The sequence below is a fragment of the Gigantopelta aegis genome, chromosome 10 (genome assembly GCF_016097555.1).
Source record: "Gigantopelta aegis isolate Gae_Host chromosome 10, Gae_host_genome, whole genome shotgun sequence".
NCBI classification, from domain to species: domain Eukaryota; kingdom Metazoa; phylum Mollusca; class Gastropoda; order Neomphalida; family Peltospiridae; genus Gigantopelta; species Gigantopelta aegis.
The window spans coordinates 21,249,200-21,269,658 of NC_054708.1; the positions used below are offsets into that span (position 1 = coordinate 21,249,200).

At 39.2% G+C, this 20,459-nt stretch overlaps 2 protein-coding genes across 2 annotated transcripts in view; both read left to right on the forward strand.

Annotated features, from left to right (window-relative positions):
- The window catches only part of LOC121383530, a 45,416-nt gene extending 31,908 nt beyond the window's left edge, over positions 1 to 13,508 (forward strand). The window contains exons 15-24 of the mRNA XM_041513617.1: positions 336 to 533; positions 1,314 to 1,395; positions 2,596 to 2,705; positions 4,742 to 4,846; positions 6,743 to 6,835; positions 7,760 to 8,229; positions 8,645 to 8,880; positions 9,584 to 9,753; positions 12,039 to 12,144; positions 13,303 to 13,508. Coding sequence (XP_041369551.1) covers positions 336 to 533; positions 1,314 to 1,395; positions 2,596 to 2,705; positions 4,742 to 4,846; positions 6,743 to 6,835; positions 7,760 to 8,229; positions 8,645 to 8,880; positions 9,584 to 9,753; positions 12,039 to 12,144; positions 13,303 to 13,384 — 1,652 coding nt within the window. The 3' untranslated portion in view covers positions 13,385 to 13,508. The remainder of the gene's footprint in view (positions 1 to 335; positions 534 to 1,313; positions 1,396 to 2,595; positions 2,706 to 4,741; positions 4,847 to 6,742; positions 6,836 to 7,759; positions 8,230 to 8,644; positions 8,881 to 9,583; positions 9,754 to 12,038; positions 12,145 to 13,302) is intronic.
- A 2,639-nt stretch (positions 13,509 to 16,147) lies between these two features.
- The window catches only part of LOC121383531 (organic cation transporter protein-like), a 17,650-nt gene continuing 13,338 nt past the window's right edge, over positions 16,148 to 20,459 (forward strand). The window contains exons 1-2 of the mRNA XM_041513618.1: positions 16,148 to 16,225; positions 17,485 to 17,507. Coding sequence (XP_041369552.1) covers positions 16,148 to 16,225; positions 17,485 to 17,507 — 101 coding nt within the window. The remainder of the gene's footprint in view (positions 16,226 to 17,484; positions 17,508 to 20,459) is intronic.

Here is a 20,459-nt window from a genome sequence, read left to right on the forward strand (position 1 = left end):
CGAATGTTGAAATCTATTAAGCATATTCGTATGTACAACATACCAATATTGAAAACCTATTAAGCATATAAATATGTACAACATACCAATGTTGAAAACCTACTAAGCATATAAATGTGTACAACATACCAATGTTGAAAACCTACTAAGCATATAAATATGTACAACATACCAATGTTGAAAACTTGTCTTGGACAAAACTCTTTGACGAAGTCAGAGGTTGTGGCCAGGACACGCATGCTTGAACTGTTTTCTGATAGAAGAACGCCAACAATTCCCCATACCCGTACCGAGCGTGGATAAAAATCCTAAATTTTTGTTTTGCTTTTAAACAGAATCAGGAATGCCACGTCTATACAGTCGATATCCGGATGTTAACGGAAACTACCCATACCTACCTACACCGAGATACGTCAGCCGTCGCATGCTGCTTCCTGATGACGCCAACATGACCTTGCCCGACTTCAGCAACATGTTCCAACAGTGGGGACAGTTCACCGACCACGATATAACGGGAACACCAGTCCACTTAAGTGAGTAATTAATAAATGTGTAGGAGGTGTTACATATTTTGTAAAAGAAAAGAGGTGAACTATCGGTAGTGACATACTAAATAAGGCCGACGGACACAGGTAGCAGGTAGTACTAAACCAAATAACTTCCGACTGGGTCAAAGTTCGAGGTGCACCGAACGTTTGATAGAGAAGTGAACCCCACAAGTCCTATGATTGGTGATGAATGTGAGTGTGTTGGTGGTAAAAAAATAGTTTCATCTGGGCAAAAAATGTATGCAATTTTATTTCATCTAGTACCACTGTGTCAAGTAGCCTTGTGCTTGAAACATGTACGCCAAGAGGGACGTAAGAATTCGACGTTATCGAACGTAAACCAAACGAGTTGAGTGATATAACTTAAAACATTTCCTCCCTTGATATAAATTAAGATCAATTATGGCTTATAAATAGGATAACCATAATAAATTATGACAATTGAAAATTATTTCAAGAGGAACATAAACATGATACGAAATGGAAGCTCGTTTAACATCCTATAACTTTGCTTCTTTTGTCTATGGGTGATATATTAATGAAAAAGTAAATAAGCATAAAACATATATATTAGTAATTATTTGTATCTGTGATCATCTCCGTTAAGTGTTCCCAGATTTGGCGCCTAATTCACTAAACTCTTGCAACTTTTCGATCTCGCAGTGCAAAGAAAATACTTGCAAATTAGGATGCTTTGTTGTCTGGCAGAGCCTAAGAGACCTTTGTGAATTAGGCCCCTGGTCAAGACTTTCTTTTGTGATTCAGGTAACAGTGGTAAAGAACTGAAATGCTGTGAAGGAGTTCATCTCACAGCGGATAATCCACATCATCCACACTTATTCCAGGGGTAAGTAGAACAGTAAAACGTGTACTCTCTATGTGCAATTTCTATTTTACAGAAACATCTGCGTATGACAAATGTAGACAGTCTCTGCCCCCTATGATTTCAATTTTTATAGACAGCTATGTTCATGACAAAGGTAGTAGGAAGTATTCGTGTACTTTACAATATATTAGGGGTGGTTTTTTTTTTTTTTTTTTTTTTTTTGGGGGGGGGGGGGGGTTACAGAAAGACCTGCTTATGCAAAGGTAGGACATGTGTGTTTTACCTGGTATCTCTTTTTTTACAGAAAGCTGTAGTTGTATTATGGCAAATGTAGAAAATGTGTACTCAGAGTAATTAAAAAACAAATTACAAAATATATTTCCTTATGACAAACGTAGGAAATGTCTTTTTCATAAGATTACACGTTTTACAAAATGCCCTGCTTATGACAAACGTAGGAAATGTCTACTTCATATGGTTACACTGTTTCACAGAAAGCCGTGCATATGACAATTTTGTTTGTCTTGTTTAACGACACCACTAGAGCACATTGTTTTATTGATCTTCGGCTATTGGATGCAAAAAAATGGGTAATTTTGACATATAGTCTTATAGAGGAAACCCGCTACATTTTTCCATTACTAGCAAGGGGCCTTTTTATATGCACCATCTCACAGGCAGAATAACACATACCACGACCTTTGATATACCAGTCGTGGTGCACTGGCTGGAATAAGAAATAGCCTAATGGGCCCACAGACGGGGATCGATCCTAGACCGAACGCGCAGCAAGCGAGCGCTTTATCACTGGTCCACGTCCCGCCCATTGCATCTGACAAAGGTAGGGAATGTCTACTTCATATGGTTGGGGGCGGGACGTAGCTTAGTGGTACAGCGTTCGCCTTGTGCGCGGTCGATCTAGGATCGATCCCCATCGGTAGGCCCATTAGGCTATTTCTCGTTCCAGCCAGTGCTCCAGAACTGGTGTAACAAAGGCCGTGGTATGTACTATCTTTTTTGTGGGATAGTGCATATATCAACTCATTTGGTGCTGATCGAAAGGCGTAGCCCCTGAAGTGGCAACAGCGGCTTTCCTCTCTCAATATCTGTGTGGTCCTTAACCGTATGTTCGACGCCATATAACTGTAAATAAAATGTGTTGAGTGCGTCATTAAATAAAACGTTTCCTTCCTTTATTCATATGGCTACACTGTTTTACAGAAAGCCCTGCTTCCCCATCTACATCCCGCCAGGTGATCGCCACTTCCAGCGCAGCTGTATGAACTTTGCCCGCTCTCAGGCGGAACCACGAACCCTCAAGTGTGGTGCAGGTACTAGAGTCAGTTTTTCCTTAGTAGTAAAACCCCTTGTATGAGTGGAGTATTTCGATTAACAATAGCTGCCCTGTCGTTTCCTGCAATTAGTTTAAATGACATAGCATGTAGCGTATTGAAGTGTATTATTTAATATGTTTATAACCATGAAAACTGTGCTGCAAATCTCAAACACCATTAAAGAAAATGTTTTGAAAGCTGTATTTGTGATTATGAAGGACTAGATTAAGTTCTTTGTGGAAACTTGATGTAAAAGTCGGTCAGTAGGTATTCTTGGATCCAAGACACCTTGAAAACCCGCATGCAGTCGAGACTCGTTTTAATATACACTAAGACAAAAAATTCTGCAATTTTGTATAAGTAATTAAATTTTAAAACTCCACCCAAAAACAACAACAAAAAACAAGAACAAAAAACATCGAGACCTTCTCTGCGAAATCAGTCACTGGATTTATCTGATGGATCATTTGTCCTTTTAATGTCATGCACGATTCCATCCAAGATAATGTTGCCATATTGCCAGTGACGTGTCTGAGCACTTGATGACGGCAGTACAAGGTCGCCTCATGCTTCTGATGAGACGATGGATCTCTGGAATAGTTATGGAGTTCCATTCACGACTTACAGCAAGTTCATGGTCGAGGACACTGTGAAAATGCGGATGCTTCTCTCGCATCCTACGATCTAACAGCTCCATACTTAATGGAGGACACTTCAGAGGATCGTGCAGGCCAGTTTAGCGCATGGATGTTGTTCCTCTGCAGAAGTTCAGTCGTTAATCTGGCTGAATGCGAGCGTGTATTGTACTGTTGAAACAAAACCCTGGATGCAGCTGCATGAGCGGAATAACAACAGTTACTGGTGTGATGATTTCCTCACAGTAACGCTGAGCATTCAGGTTTCCATTAATTAAAAAGGTTGTGTTTTTCTTGCCCACACCATGACACTATCAGTGACACCATAACGGTGACGTTCATTGACGTTAAATCTGCATGATATCGCTCTCCGTTTACCTAATCTAACATGTGCAGATTAGACGCAAACTCTTGATTCATCTAAGATTAATGTCTTGTTCCATTGTCTGAGACGACATTTCTTGGTGAATTTGGACCTAGCTTAGTAACTGTGATGGAGGTCAAGGACACAGCAATAAGAGGACGATGTTTACGTAACCCTGCGCCAAGGAGAGGATTACGGTATATTGTGTGCATGAACTGTAGTGTATGTGGCCTGCTAAACGTGGAATGCTTTGGACCCAGTTAGGTCGAGATGATATCAGAATGATGCGATCCTCACTCAGGGTTGTTGATGGTGGTCTAGCAGAGCGTGGGCAACACCGATTATGTTCAGTTGCCTGTACGTGTTGCCAAAGATATGAAATTGTGCTGTTATCAACATTAAAGTAGCGTCCACTTTGGCCAGCGCTGAGTCGTCCTATTGTGTTCTGACGCTCAGTTCCAGACAAGCAAAAAATAAAAAATAAAAAATAATAATAATAATAAAATAAAAATAAAATAATAATAATAAAGAAGAAGACGAAGAAGAAGAAGACGAAGAAGAAGAAGAAGAAAATATCTGTGGTGATGTTTTCAGTTACGGTTGTCTAGCGGAGTACAAATGTGTTGTCAAATGGACGTGTTCTTTACCTCTGAGCCAAACCAATTGTGTATTTGCACTTCAGGAATGATTAATGTGCGGTAAAAATGAAAACAAAATTCCTAGTACATTGCAGACGGTGAATTATCTTTTTCAGTACTGAACTATTCCATTTTCCCGTAATCTGCATTAATGGAATGTACTCAACCCATGTGAATACAATGTGGTCGGTGCGGATTATGCATTACGTATTACATATTGCGGACACATGCAATTTTGCAACTATAGCGTAGGTACTTTTAAAGTACAATGCAGTACTACCATACTGCAAAACGTTTGTTTGTTTGTTTGTTGTTGTTTTGTTGTTGTTGTTGTTTGTTTTGGGTTTTTTGTTTGTTTTTTTGTCTTGGTAATACCATTTCAGTGTTTAATTGCAGGCCGAAGGGAGCAGATGAACATGGTGACAGCGTACCATGATGCGTCCCAGGTCTACGGTTCCAGTCGCAAAGACATGGACATATTGCGTGCCTACAATGGTCTTGGTACGGTGTTATGTAGCTTTTATTTTGCATGAGCGTTTTGCTATAGGGACGTAGTTTTTAATTAGTTAGTATTTTGATTGACGTTTCCGGATCCTCGTCCGAAATCTGCGTTCAAAAGTTAGTAGCGCATAAAAGGAGCTAGCGGCAGTGCAGACCCATAAGAACCGGGGAGATGAGCGTGTGTATGTATGTGTATATAGTGTGAGTGGGTGGCTGTACCCCCCCCCCCTACACACACACACACACACTCAAAGACGAAAATATACGTTTTTCGTCAAACTCTAAAGATAAAAAATCTTTCTTGATCCACCCCACTAGAGATTGTGTGCCCTTCCAGTATATGTTGTGCCTCGCCCCTTTTTTCGGAGCGATCTTAGGGTTAAGATCATCTTAAGTGCAGCTCTACTGTATGCACTTAAATTGATCTTAGCGCTTAGATAGCTTCGTAAAACGGGGACCAGATATCGTATCTACGGGCTTGCAAAGGACTTTCATTCTTTCTTTGTTTAATTTTTTCTTCTTGCTATCGTTTTTAAACCACGAATTCAGACTGCTGTGTGCTGTACATTTCAGTTGCCATTTATGTTTGTAGTACAACCGTATGATGTAGGAAACAATGTCAATTAAAAATAATTGCCTCTCGTTTACAGCGTATTTACTGCTGGCAAGACATTTTTATTGTGCTATGTACCTATATACGTCCATTTTGAACATTGAAAACCATGTTTCCTTGATGCGCTATAATATGATAAAATAGAATCATAGTTTGAACAAGAACACAATGTCCTAAAACTCAGCAAGAAGTACATGTGTAATGTAATGCAAACTGAAACGATGCTATATAGCAGTATGGGGTTGTCTATGACGTAACTGTAGTATCACCTTCAGCGTTGCGCAAATATACTCAACAACATTAGTTAAGGGGCAATATATATATATATATATATATATATATATATATATATATATATATATGGGTTTTTTCATATGGTAAAAAGTACAGCTTCTTCTGTTGTAAAGTGTCGGCTATGTGGTATGATTTTAAAATTAATTATTTAAATGCATACTGTCATAGATTTAAGGACCTTGTTTCTCTAAAAATGGATAATAAATTATAATTGCATTAATGTTTAGAAACCAAATCTAGCTATCGCATCACCTTAACAGAACCACATTGGAGTAAAATCCATGTCAAACCTCTTGGCAAATTAGTTTTTGAATTATGAACCATTGCCATAATTCAATTACTTTTTCGAAGTATCGTTAAGAAGTGGAGTATGATGGTTATGTAGATGGTTGAATACAATACATTTAATATAATTTTGTTGAGGTAATACTTTGTTAGGCCATTTAATATGCCAGTGGTCTGTGATAATATGCCTTTAAACAAAAATTTAGAGAGATAAGTATTTTAACAGCCAACTTGTAACGAATCCTTGCTGATTACGCATTTCGCAGTTCTCATAAATGTCTGAAAAACCACCGTGTACGAAGAGAGTGTATAAGCAAAATATTGTGGAAATATTTTAAATTCACCATTATATTCATGTATATTAATCTGTGTCAAGTGCCTGTACTAGAGACCTTGCAGATTTGCATATACCTTTACATTTGCATACCATTATTACACGGGTTAATACATTGAGAATACTATATGATCACCCGTTAGATACCATGTATCTCACCACGAGTCGTTGTAAAACGTACCTAACGAGCGAAAGCGAGTTGGGTACGCTTTTAAACAGCGAGTTATGTTCCACAGGGGAATATATTGGACTACAATAAGAAGAATTTTGCTTGAGCAGGGGAGTATTTCGATCCCCGAAACTGCCAATCTCCCGCACATTCATCTTATATATTTCTTTACCATTTTTTTTTTTCTTCTACGTCTTCTAGGACAACTGATAGTTGCAGAAAACAATCTTCTGCCAGAGGACACCAACCAGACTTGTCTGAAGGAACGATTTGGTGATTACTGCTTTAAGGCCGGTACGTATTGTTCAGTGTAAACTCACATAGAGTGCACCAGTTGCATTGGGATATTTATATTTGCAGTCCGTTGACTTTGATGTACGCCATTACGATCATAAAAGTTTATAACAGTACATTTCGGACGAGCTTCGGGTATTTTGTGACGTTGTGAGGTATCACAAAATGTGCTCCCTCTCTCTCCACACGAATGAATGAAAACGATTTATGTATTTGCAGATTTGACAGATGAAAACGTAAACCACGATCACAGATTTTATAATTATATATATATATATATATATATATATATATATATATAACAGCCTCCTCTACTTATCCTCTGATTATTGCCTCCTTTCCCACGACTAGTCCTATCTGTGGGACAGTTCTTATCAAATACCCCGTACTGCTATGGGATAAAAAAGTGGGTTTCCTCAAAGACGTCGTTGCAAAATGTTTGACCTCCAATAGCCGATGATTTATAATAAATTAGTGTGCTCTGTTGGTTTCGAAAAAACAAAGCAAACTGTAACTGTTAACTTTCTGGGCGGGACGTAGCCCAGTGGTAAAGCACTTGCTTGATGCGCGGTCGGTCTGGGATCGATCCGCGTCGGTGGGCCCATTAGGCCATTTCTCGTCACAGCCAGTGCACCACGACTGGCATATCAAAGGCCGCGGTATGTACTGTCCCGTCTGTGTGATGGTGCATATAAAAGATCACTTGCTAGTAATTGGAAAATGTAGCTGGTTTCTTCTCTATGACTGTGTCAAAATGACCATATGTTTGGCATCCGATACTTAATCTCCTTCGTGCTGAGAAGCCCATGAGGTTTTAACCTTCACATCCAATAGCCGATGATTAATAAATCAATGTGCTCTAGTGGTGTCGTTAAACACAACATTTTTTTTTTTTTTGTCTGTCAAAATTCATATTTCTTTTAGGCGACCTTCGAGTGAACGAGCACCCTGGCCTGACGACCATGCACACCATGTTCCACAGACAGCACAACCGCATGGCGGCCAACCTGAAGATCGTCAACCCAGGCTGGGACGACGAAACCCTCTTCAGCGAGACGAGGAAGATTATCGGCGCCATCATGCAGCACATCACCTTCTACGAATGGCTGCCCATGCTCCTCGGTCCAGACATCATGAACCGACTGGGTCTCTCCGTGAAGGGCAGCGGAGACTTCTCGCACTACGACAAGAACTACGCCTACGACTCGAACATGAACTCCAGGATCATGAACTGTTTCTCCGCGGCCGCATTCCGGTTTGGACACACTCTGATTCCCGGATCTTTCTCCATGGGTAACAGAAAGGTTCGCCTCCACACGCTCTTCAACAGACCCCGTTTTATCTTGCAAAACAAAGGCAATGGCGTCAATCTAATGTGCAGAGGTCTTATTAAGGTAAAACCCTATATCTTTTTATCTTGTTTTGCTTTTGTTTGCTTTTTTATTTTGTTTTTATTCATTTAGTGTTTTTCATTTTTAACAATATATATATATATATATATATATATATATATATTGTTTTCTTTTATCATTTATATATATATATATATATATATATATATATATATATATATATATATATATATATATATATATATATATATTATTTTATTCTTTCAGGATAACCTTACCAACTGAAACAACAGGGAAATTGCCACTAGCTATTGCCAATAGCAGTACTTTATACCAACAGAGCTACATATACATATATTATTCTTGCAGGATAGCTAACAGGAAAATTTCCACTAGCTATTCCCAGTAGGAGCTCTTTATACCAACAAAGCTACATATAAATACATTATTCTTGCAGGATAGCCTTCAGCATTTCGACAACTTCTTCACGACGTCGATCACGGACCACCTGTTCGAGGACATGGAGATGCTGAGTCTGGACCTGTGTTCCCTGAACATCCAGAGAGGTCGCGACCACGGCCTGCCCCCGTACAATGACTTCAGGGAGAAGTGCGGACTCCCCAGGCTCAAGCACTTCGACGAGCTCGTCCATTTCTACCCCAACCGTGCCGCGCTCCTCCGCCGTGCTTACCAGTAAGTAAAATGTCTTGTTTCGTGGCGGCAGGGGCAGGGGTTCGCCTGGTGTACGGTCGGTCTAGGGTCGGGGGATCGACCCAATGGGCTATTTCGCGAACTGCCAGCCAGTGCACCATGACTGATATATCAAAGGCCGCGGAGCACTTTGATTAATTAATCAAATTAAAATTGATTAATTTTTCCTAATGCAGCAAGATATCCTTTATATGCACCATCCCAGACAGGATAGCACATACCATGGCCTTTGATATACCAGTCATGGCGCATTTTTCTCACATTAACCCTTTATAGGATAGTGCCGTAGGCGGGAAGCTAAGTTCAAAACCTATGACAGCGTGCTTGAACCAAAATTAAATAATAACAATAAAATAAAAAAATCTGAATAAAGGTAAAACTAAGAGTACAGTGTACAACTACTAGAACACGATTAAGCCGGTACATGCATGTAGTCTAAAATACCTTGATATGCAGTAGAATGAATGAGGGCGTAGGGAGCAAAAAAGACAAACCAAACCCCCCCCCCCCCCCAAAAAAAAAAAAAACCCACACACACCTAACAAAAAATCAGTAATATAAGATATTTTTCAGCGAGAGAAAAAAAAAAAAAAATGTTGGGGTGGGGGTGGGGGATTGGTGGATCAGTTGCCCACACGGCAAAACATATTTTACCTTCGATGACCACACACTTTCTTTGTTTCAGACACGTGGATGACGTCGATCTTTTCCCGGGTGCCGTCTCAGAGAAACCCATTGCCGGTGGCCTGGTTGGCCCCACGTTCGCGTGCATCATTGGCGAACAGTTTAGAAGAATCAAGTTTGGTGACAGATTCTGGCACGAAACATCAGACCAGAGAGCTGGCTTCACGGTTGGTGAGTATAAACTCCAATCAGTGAATACGAAACTCCAATCTGTGATTAATAAACTTCAATTAGTGATTAATAAGCTCCAATCAGTGATTAATAACCACCACCAATCAGTGAATATGAAACTCCAATCGGTGATTAATAAACTCCAATCGGTGATTAATAAACTCCAATGAGTGATTAACAAACTCCAATCAGTGATTAATAAACTCTAATTAGTGATTAATAAACTCCAATCGGTGATTAATAAACTCCAATGGGTGATTAATAAACTCCAGTTGGTGATTAATAAAGTGCAATCAGTGATTAATCAACTCCAATCAGTGATTAATAAACTCCAGTTAGTGATTAACATACTCCAGTTAGTGATTACTAAACTCCAATCAGTGATTAATAAACTCCAGTCGGGGTTGATAAACTCCAACCAGTGATTAATACAATGAGTGATTAATAAACTCAATTCAGGTACTAATAAACTCAATCAGTGATAAACTCCCATAAACTCCAATGAGTGATTAACAAACTCCAGTCAGTGATTAATCAACTCTAATTAGTGATTAATAAACTCCAATCGGTGATTATTAAACTCCAATTAGTGGTTAATAAACTCCAATCTGTGATTAATACTCCAATCGGTGATTATTAAACTCTAATTAGTGGTTAATAAACTGCAATCTGTGATTAATACTCCAATCGGTGACTATTAAACTCTAATAAACTGCAATCTGCGATTAATACTCCAATCAGAACTCTAATTAGTAGTTAATAAACTGCTATCTGTGATTAATACTCCAATCGGTGACTATTAAACTCTAATTAGTGGCTACTAAACTCCAATCTGCGATTAATACTCCAATCGGTGATTATTAAACTCTAATTAGTGGTTAATAAACTGCAATCTGTGATTAATACTCCAATCGGTGACTATTAAACTCTAATAAACTGCAATCTGAGATTAATACTCCAATCAGTGATTATTAAACTCTAATTAGTAGTTAATAAACTGCAACCTGAGATTAATACTCCAATCAGTGATTATTAAACTCTAATTAGTGGCTACTAAACTCCAATCTGCGATTAATACTCCAATCAGAGTTCTAATTAGTAGTTAATAAACTGCTATCTGTGATTAATACTCCAATCGGTGACTATTAAACTCTAATAAACTGCAATCTGAGATTAATACTCCAATCAGTGATTATTAAACTCTAATTAGTAGTTAATAAACTGCAATCTGAGAGTAATACTCCAATCTTTGATTATTAAACTCTAGTTAGTGGCTACTAAACTCCAATCTGCGATTAATACTCCAATCAGAACTCTAATTAGTAGTTAATAAACTGCTATCTGTGATTAATACTCCAATCGGTGACTATTAAACTCTAATTAGTGGCTACTAAACTCCAATCTGCGATTAATACTCCAATCGGTGATTATTAAACTCTAATTAGTGGTTAATAAACTGCAATCTGAGATTAATACTCCAATCGGTGACTATTAAACTCTAATTAGTGGTTAATAAACTGCAATCTGAGATTAATACTCCAATCAGTGATTATTAAACTCTAATTAGTAGTTAATAAACTGCTATTTGTGATTAATACTCCAATCGGTGACTATTAAACTCTAATTAGTGGTTAATAAACTGCAATCTGAGATTAATACTCCAATCAGTGATTATTAAACTCTAATTAGTAGTTAATAAACTGCAATCTGAGATTAATACTCCAATCAGTGATTATTAAACTCTAATTAGTGGCTACTAAACTCCAATCTACGATTAATACTCCAATCGGTGACTATTAAACTCTAATTAGTGGTTAATAAACTCCAATCTGAGATTAATACTCCAATCAGTGATTATTAAACTCTAATTAGTAGTTAATAAACTGCTACCTGTGATTAATACTCCAATCAGTGATTTTTAAACTCTAATTAGTGGTTAATAAACTGCAATCTGAGATTAGCAACCTCCAATCAGTGATTGATAAACCCCAATCAGTGACTATGCGTACTTGATTAATCGCTGCTTGGCATGTGTGTACCTGTTGGCGTAGTAGGAATATGTCCAGATCTAAAAAAACCACAAAAAAACACAACAACAACTTTACTTAACTTCCAATGAGTTGTAGTGAAAAAAAAAGAAGTGAGTTTGTTTTTAGAAAGCCTTCAAAGCTTTCGAGCTATGCGGGAGTTATATAAGCAGGTACATTAAATACAAAACGCTGATTATATTTTGTATGAAAATGGTTAACAATGGAATTCACAAATCCCAAATTTTGTCTTTGCAGCTCAAATTAAGGAAATCAAGAAAATGTCCTTGGCGAGAATAATTTGTGATAATACTGACGTCAGTTTCATCCAGCATAACGTATTCCTGCAGCCCGACCCTCTCTTGTAAGTTGGTCATGTCTAATAGCAGAGAAGCTGTTAAATTGCTGTACCTTATAGAGTGATCTTAATTATTAATGTGAATTCACGTTTAAAGACACGCGCACGCATACACACACACACACACACACTCTCTCTCTCTCTCTCTCTCTCTCTCTCTCTGTCTGTTTGTCTCTGTGTTTCCCCCTCTCTCTCTCTCTCTCTCTCTCTCTCTCTCTCTCTCTCTCTCTCTCTCTCTCTCTCTCTCTCTCTCTCTTTGTGTATGTCTCTCTCTGTTTGTCTTTCTCTGGTATGTGTTAACTTATTTTATTACATACCTATTCAATCTTACTATAGTGATAAAGACATTTTCAAACTGTGTAATAAATTTATTTTGTATTAAACATATGTGCAATCTGGACTGGAACTTTTAAATGGGGAATTCCCTTTTAATTTTTACTGCAGTTAGCGCCTTTTACTTACTGACGTCATATATGATTTACAAATTACGTCACATCGTATTTGAAAAATTATACAAGGCTGCCGCAGAGTATTCTTATTGTTAAGTAAATCCATGAAAGGAGTTTTGATCATAGATTTAACGAAGTGTTGTTATGACGTTAAATTAAAAAACATTTTTTGTAAAACATAAAAGAAGGCATGTAATAAATACAGAACTTAACATACGTTGGTTTCGCTTCCTATCTATTGCACGAGTTTATTTTGCGAAAGAACATACCACTCGACCGCTACGCGGTCTCGTGGTATATATTCTTGCGCAAAATAAACTCATGCAATAAATAGGAAGCGAAAACAACGTATGTGAAGTTCTGTATATATAGTAGTTGATTACAAGTGCCTCTTAACAATGTCAAGCAACCATTGAACACTCTCCAAAGCGGTCAGGCTAAGCCCAAAGCTAACGTAAATCTGGTGGGAAATGATACAGATAACCACAAGAGACAAGCACCTGTCGCGGTCGGACAAACTAGGTCTGGAGTGTGGAGTTCGACAGCGAAAGAAGTTGAATTATACGAGTTGCCAAATCGAGAAGAAAGAAAATTAAAGTTAAATGAGGGGAAGAGGCTTTTGAGCAGTGAGATAATACAAAAATAATAATATTAAAATATTTTATTTTAAAATTATTATTATTATTATTATTATTATTATTATTATTATTTACAGTAACCCACGAGTGGACTGCAAATACGTACCCGACATTAACCTGTACGCTTGGGGATCGGCCGCGGCTCAGATATCGAAGTAAAGTCTGTAACATCAGGGACACGCCGCTTTGTTTTTTGTAAAATATCTCTTATGTCAAAAAGTAAAAAAGGTTGGAGGAATTTGTTTGCTTTGTTTTATTCTCTAAATAAAAGGTTTTGAGAAAACACATTATCTTGGTTGTATTCCAGCATGCATTCTCAATCCAAATACACCGAGGAACGCGGGGCTGGACGTGCCGCGGTGGTAAAGTGCTAGCGTGAAGCTTAGTCGGTTTAGGATCGATCCCAGTCAGTGGGCTTATTGGGCTAATTCTCGCCCAAGCCAGAGCATCATAACTGTTTTAACAAATACTTTGATGTGTGGGATGCTGCATATAAAATATCCCTTGTTGCTAATCGGAAAGAGTACTACATGGTCACTGCGTGTCGGCAGCGGATTTCCTCTCGCATTATCTGTATGACCGTAACCATATGTCCGACACCATATAACCGTAATTAAAGTGTATTGAGTTCATCGTTAAATAAAACATTAGTCCGTACTAAGCAAACCAGTGAGGGTGTCTCTTTTTAATCTGGGGCGCAACGTAGCCCAGTGGAGAAGCACTCGCCTGATGCACGGTCGACGTCTGGGATCGATCTCCAATGGTGGCCATTTGGGCTATTTCTCGTTCAAGCCAGTGCACTAGTATATCAAAGGCCGTAGTATGTGTCATTCTGTCGGTAGGAAAGCGCATATAAAAGACCCCTCGCTACTAATGGAACAATGTAGCATGTTTCCTCTCTAAAACTATATGTCAAAATTACCTAAACGTTAGCCATCCAATAGCCGATGATTAACAAGTCAACGTGCTCTAGTGGTGCCGTTGAACAAAACAAACTTAACTTTTGGATCTAAAGTTGAATCCAAGCTTACACTCCAAAGATACACCACCCACATGATCCGGCTGAAGCTGCTCTTTCCGTCTTGCGATTATTTTTGGAGAACAAACAATGCAGTGATACAGGGCTACACTATCAGTCCAGTGCTTTATATCATCAAGCCTTTCCATATGAACAAGGTGGTCTGTTTTCGATGGGACATATTTTTGTTTACCTAAAATATGGATGTTCACAGCCCCCCTCCTGAAACCAGGGACATGATAATGTATTGTACTGACAGATCCAACTGATACGTCATATTCTTTGGCATTTTCTTTTTGTTTATTTGAGGTGGCTAAAATGATTCCTTTATCTATCCAGAATGCTATGTATATTGAAAATGTGGATCACCGTTGTATTTAAGGACGGATTAAGATTGATATCATGGACAAGCAACTCTGTCCAGGTCAAAGATTAGTGTTACAAACAAAGGTGAAGCTTGTTTTATTTAACGACACCACTAGAACACGTTGATGTCTTGTGCATTCAGTTTCTTATATTAATGTTCCTTGAAACTTAAATTGGTAGTTTCACTACCTCCACGAACTCAACAGTCAACTAGGGCACATTAGACATCAAATAGTTGGTCGTTCTTAAGAAGAAACCCGCTACATTTTTCCATTAGCAGCAAGGGATCTGTTAGATACACTTTTTCAAAGACAGGATGACAGATGGCACGGTATTATTTGATATACCAGTCGTGGGGCACTGTTTGAGACGGAGAAACAAAATCAGAATGGCTCCACCGAGGGATTCGGCCCTTCGATCCAAGTACACAAAGCGAGTGTTCTACCATCTGAGCTGGGACCTGTTACCTAAAAAATAAAGAATATATCGGTAATCTCTACACTATACAGGGGCGGGACGTAGCCCAGTGGTAAAGCGATCCTTGTTGCGCGGTCAGTCTAGGATCGATCCCCGCCAGTGGGCCTGTTGGGATATTTCTCGTTCCAACCAGTGCAGCACGACTAGTATATCAAAGGCCGTGGTATGTGCTATCCTGTATGTGGGATGGTGCATATAAGGGATCCCTTGCTATTAATGGAAAAACGTGTAGTAGGTTTCCTCTCTAAGACTGTATGTCAAAATTACCAAATGTTTGACATCCAATAGCCGATGACTACTAAATCAATGTGCTCTAGTGGTGTCATTGAACAAAACAAACTTTAACTTTTTCTACCCTATACTGAATAAGCAAGTGCCCTGGATATTCAGAATATTTAAGCCTCTGACCCTAGAATTTTGTTTTGTTTATCGACACCACTAGATTACATTGATGTATTAATCATCGGCTATTGGGTGTCAAACATTTGGTAATTTTTACAAACAATCTTAGAGAGGAACCCCGCTACATTTGTTTCCATTAGTAGTAAGTGCTATTTTATATGCACCATCCCACAGATAAGAGAGCACATACCACAGCTTTTGATATACGTTTCGTGGTGCACTAGGTGGAACGAGAACTACCACAATGGGCCCACCGACGGGGATCGATCATATACCACTACTACTTCTAATAATAATAATAACAACAATAACAAAGACACTAATAATATTTCAATTAATAACGATCTTGCCTGTGAATATATGTACAGGTATTTCAGTACAATATAACATGAACTGATTTGTGTCCTCACCGAAGAGTACCTGTTGGACTTGACTTTGCAAGCTATTTATTCAACAACCAATGTACATAGTGTGTAAAACCGATGCGCTTAAACGCAAAATCGTTCCAGTGGCTTATATAAGACACAATCCTGTGATCAAACAGCTCATGTGTTCCTTGAACGGACATGGGGTCGTATGTCAGTGTTTAGATATCTAATGTTTCGTTGACTTTGTGATAACACTTCAACGGGTTTCTTGTCTGAGATAATGGTCGAGAGATGTATTTGGGAACTCGCATATTGTCATTCACGCCGACAAGTGACAAGTCCACTTTACCCGACTTGACGAAACTGCAGGTAAGCATATTAAAAACATCATTCATTCATTCATTCATTCATTTATAGTTATTGATGTGCTTATATCCACTTAAGGTTTAAACATCGTTGTCAATACACATCTCAGTTATCTGAACTGCCTGGTAAGCATATTAAAAACATAATTAATTAATTAATTTATAGTTATTGTTGTGCTTATATCCACTTAAGGTTTAAACAATGACGTCCACACACATCTCAGTTATCTAAACTGTCTGCCCAGAACAGTGGGTTAGAGGTTTGTAGTTAGTGGTTTGTAAGATAGAATAGAAGTCGATGTAGTGGATTTACACCTATCATTGAGTCGTTAAACTCGTCCTTGGTTGGGACCGGTCGCGGGAGGCGAACCCGTTGTCTACCGGCATTTCAACGTCCGATGGTTTAACCACTACAACACAAAATAATAATAACTGGTTAATTTAGCTTTAGGTACTGATTAATGCACGACGTATTTCATTTCATTTTAACTTATTTTCGTGCTTATATCCAATTAATGTTCAAGCACGCTGTACTGGACACACACCTCAACTATCTGGACTGTCTGTCCAGGACAGTGGGTTAGTTGTTTGTGGTTAGTGAAAAAAAAGAGGGTGTAGTGGTATCACACCTACACATTGAGTTTTCAAAACTCGCTCTGGGTAGGAGCCGGTACCAGGCTGCGAACCCTGTACCTACCACCAAATCCGGTCAGTGAATTAGTAAAAAAAGGCATGTGATGATGACGTACTGACATTATGCAGTGCATTATTTAAAAAAGGCATGGTTCACTTTATGACCAATATGAATGAATGAATGAATGTTTAACGACACCCCAGTACGAAAAATACATCGGCTATTGGGTGTCAAACTTTATGACCAATATGTTAAAAACGTCTGAATATTAGAATGAACGTTTAACGACACCGCTTTAACATACACAACACATCGGTAACTGGGTGCCATAAATATAAATAAACAAGAATAAGCTGTCTCACTTTATGACCAATATGTTAAAAACATCGCCTGAATATTACAATGAACGTTTAACGACACAGTTGTAACAAACACAACACATTGGTAAGTGGATGTCATAAATAGAAATAAACAAGAATAAGCTGCCTCTTGCCTGGGGTCATCCAGTTATTGTGAACATGTCTTACTCCAGTGTCCCACATACACATACACATACACATACACATACACACATACACATACACACGGTGTATTCATATTCTATAAACTAAATTACCAACTGTTTTCAGATATCTGTAATCACGAAGACGACGTTTACAGTTGCAAGCGAACGCTTTGACAATTTCTACGAATTCGTTCTCTCTGTCTGTCTCTCTCTCACTGTCTGTCTCTCTCTCTGTCTGTCTGTCTGTCTGTCTGTCTCTCTCTCTGTCTGTGTCTGTCTGTCTGTCTGTCTGTCTGTCTCTCTCTCTCTCTGTCTGTCTGTCGTCTCTCTCTCTCTCTCTCTCTCTCTCTCTCTCTCTCTCTCTCTCTCTCTCTCATATAAATGATCTATATTCATATAGATTCCATTACTCTTTCTCTCATTCTGAATTTACACACGCGCGTGCACACACACACACATACACACACAGACGCACACACACAGACGCACACAAACACACACACACACACACACAGAGAAAAACCTAAACACACACACACACACACACGCACACACACACACACACACACACACACACACACACACACACACACCGAGTAATCCATATTTGTCTGCCAATAGTGTATCTATCGTTATCTTGTATTTTTTCTACATCTGGTTTAGTTCGGGGTTAGCAAGTGCTGCGTGCACCGTTAACACAATAATCAAAACACGTTATGTCACTACGACAACTACATGCGGTCAACGATTGTAAGGCTCAAAAACCTACATTATAATAGTATAGGTTTTAATACAAAATAATATCTTTCAAGTCGCAGACCCTTGTTTCCAGTCGCAGACCCTTGTTTCAAGCCGCAAAATTAACACCAGGGCCCCGTTCCACAAAGCGATCTTAGCGCTAAGATCACGTTAAGTGCATATGTTAGCTGTGTAGTTACGGTGAACGTAGGGCCAAGATCGCTTCGTGGAACGGGCCCCAGGTTTGGTTAATTTACAAAGTTGTAACACATTGGGATAAAGTTGCAATAGAGAGAAACAAGAGTTTGCGATATTGAAACAGTAAAATACCCTCTAAAATAGACTAGAGCTCGTCTCCATAACCGTTACTTCTCAGAAGTAAATCCGTTTTTAAAAATTGATGGAAAGAAATAAGGGAACGCATGGTATTTGAGACCAAATGTAATTCACTACTGGAGTAGTTCTGTCTGTATAACATCAGAGATGTATTGTGGCACTGCATGTCAGTACTGTGTGGGGTTGACATCCAGAAACACGGTTAATTTCCTGATACTTGTGGACGAGGATTTTGGTTGTAGTCAACATTTGATGTTACTACTCGCGTGTTCCTTTATTTCTTTCCATCAGTACGAAATATACATTTCGTGGTTTTAGAAACGCTTCGGATGTATGTAATTTCTGATTTGAATTATTAAAAAACACGGCTCCAATAGAGAACAATACGCCGCAGTATTTAAAAAAAAAAACTAGAATTTGTCACTATCAAGTAACAATTTGTTTGTTAATTTTTGTGTTGTATGTGTTTTGTTTTTATCTCTATATACTTTGAAAAATGATTTTTTTTACCATTATTTAATGATATATTAAACATGAGGGTACCTAGCGGTGGGATGGTGTGTATGTCTGTGTGTGCGTTCGTGCGTGTGAGTGAGTGTTTGAATGTGTGTGTGTGTGTGTGTGTGCGTGTGCGAGTGTGTGTGTGTGTGTGTCTATGCGTACCTGTATGTGTGTGTGTGTATCCGCGTGTATGTGTGCGTGTCTGTGTGTGTATGCGTGTGTGTCTGTGTGTGTGCGTGTTTATGTGGTTTATGTGTGCGTGTTTGTGAGTATGTGTGTGTGTGTGTGTTCGTGCGTGCGTGTATTTTTATATATATATATATATATATATATATATATACTGTCAAAAAAGAAACGTATAGGCGAAATATATATGGAATTATCTCTTTAATACAAAGTGGCATAATTTCGTTATTGATGATCGTATCACAGTCAAAGTTGACATGAGTATGTGACAATGCGCTGAAATCAGTACCTTGTGTGGCCACCAGCAGCAGCAATCACTGCGCGACATCTCCTTGGCATAGACTGAATAAGTCTCTGAATCCGGGCACGTGGAATCCTAGCCCATTTTTCCTGCAGTGCATGTGACAGTTGCGGAAGCGTTTGAGGATCCGGGTCACGCTGGCGTACACGTCTGTCTAGTTCGTCCTATAGATGTTCAATGGGGTTCAGATCTGGCGATCTTGATGGCCATGGCAGCACATTAATGTTTTCATTCTGTAGGAAATCCATTGTTACACGTGCCGTATGCGGCCTGGCATTGTCCTACTAAAAGAATTCTCTCTGTCGATCCAAAATGGGAAATATGTGACGGCGAAGAATTTCATCCTGGTAGCGTACAGCTGTCGGGTTGCCTTTTACGAACTCAAATTCGCTTCTGACGGTGTATGAGATGGCTCCTCATATCATGACACTCCGTCCACCGAATCTGTCAACTTGGGCGACGCAGTTGTTGGCAAAACGTTCATTGCGGCGTCTGTAAACACGTTGTCGTCCATCACGTCGCTGTAGAAGGAAACGTGACTCGTCGCTGAACCATACTCGCCGCCAGTTTCCCAAGTTCCACCCCTGTACATTCCTGCACCAGCGAACACGTAAATGTCGATGTTGACGTCGCAGGACGGGTCCAACATACGGTCTCCTAGCCCGTAAACCAGCTTCTCGAAGTCGGTTCCGAATTGTTTGTGCAGACACCCTTCTCAAACCAGGTATGCGTCCAGCAGTGTTCGTTGCTCTGGCAGTTTGGTCACGCAAGTGCAGAACCCGGATGTAGCGATATTGTGCTGCAGTTGTTATGCGAGGACCTCCAATTCTGGGCCGGTCTTCAGCTGATTGAAACTGCTGGTACCTGTCCCAGAGACGTGAAATTGTGCTCTGATGGACGTTCATGTGGCGTGCGACTGCTGACTGCGATTCACCTAACTGGAGGCGGCCTATTGCAATGTTCCGATTCGGCAGGTTTAGTCTTGGCATCGTCTACGTCGAAATGGAAATGAGGCATCATTGCGAGCATTGCAGGTT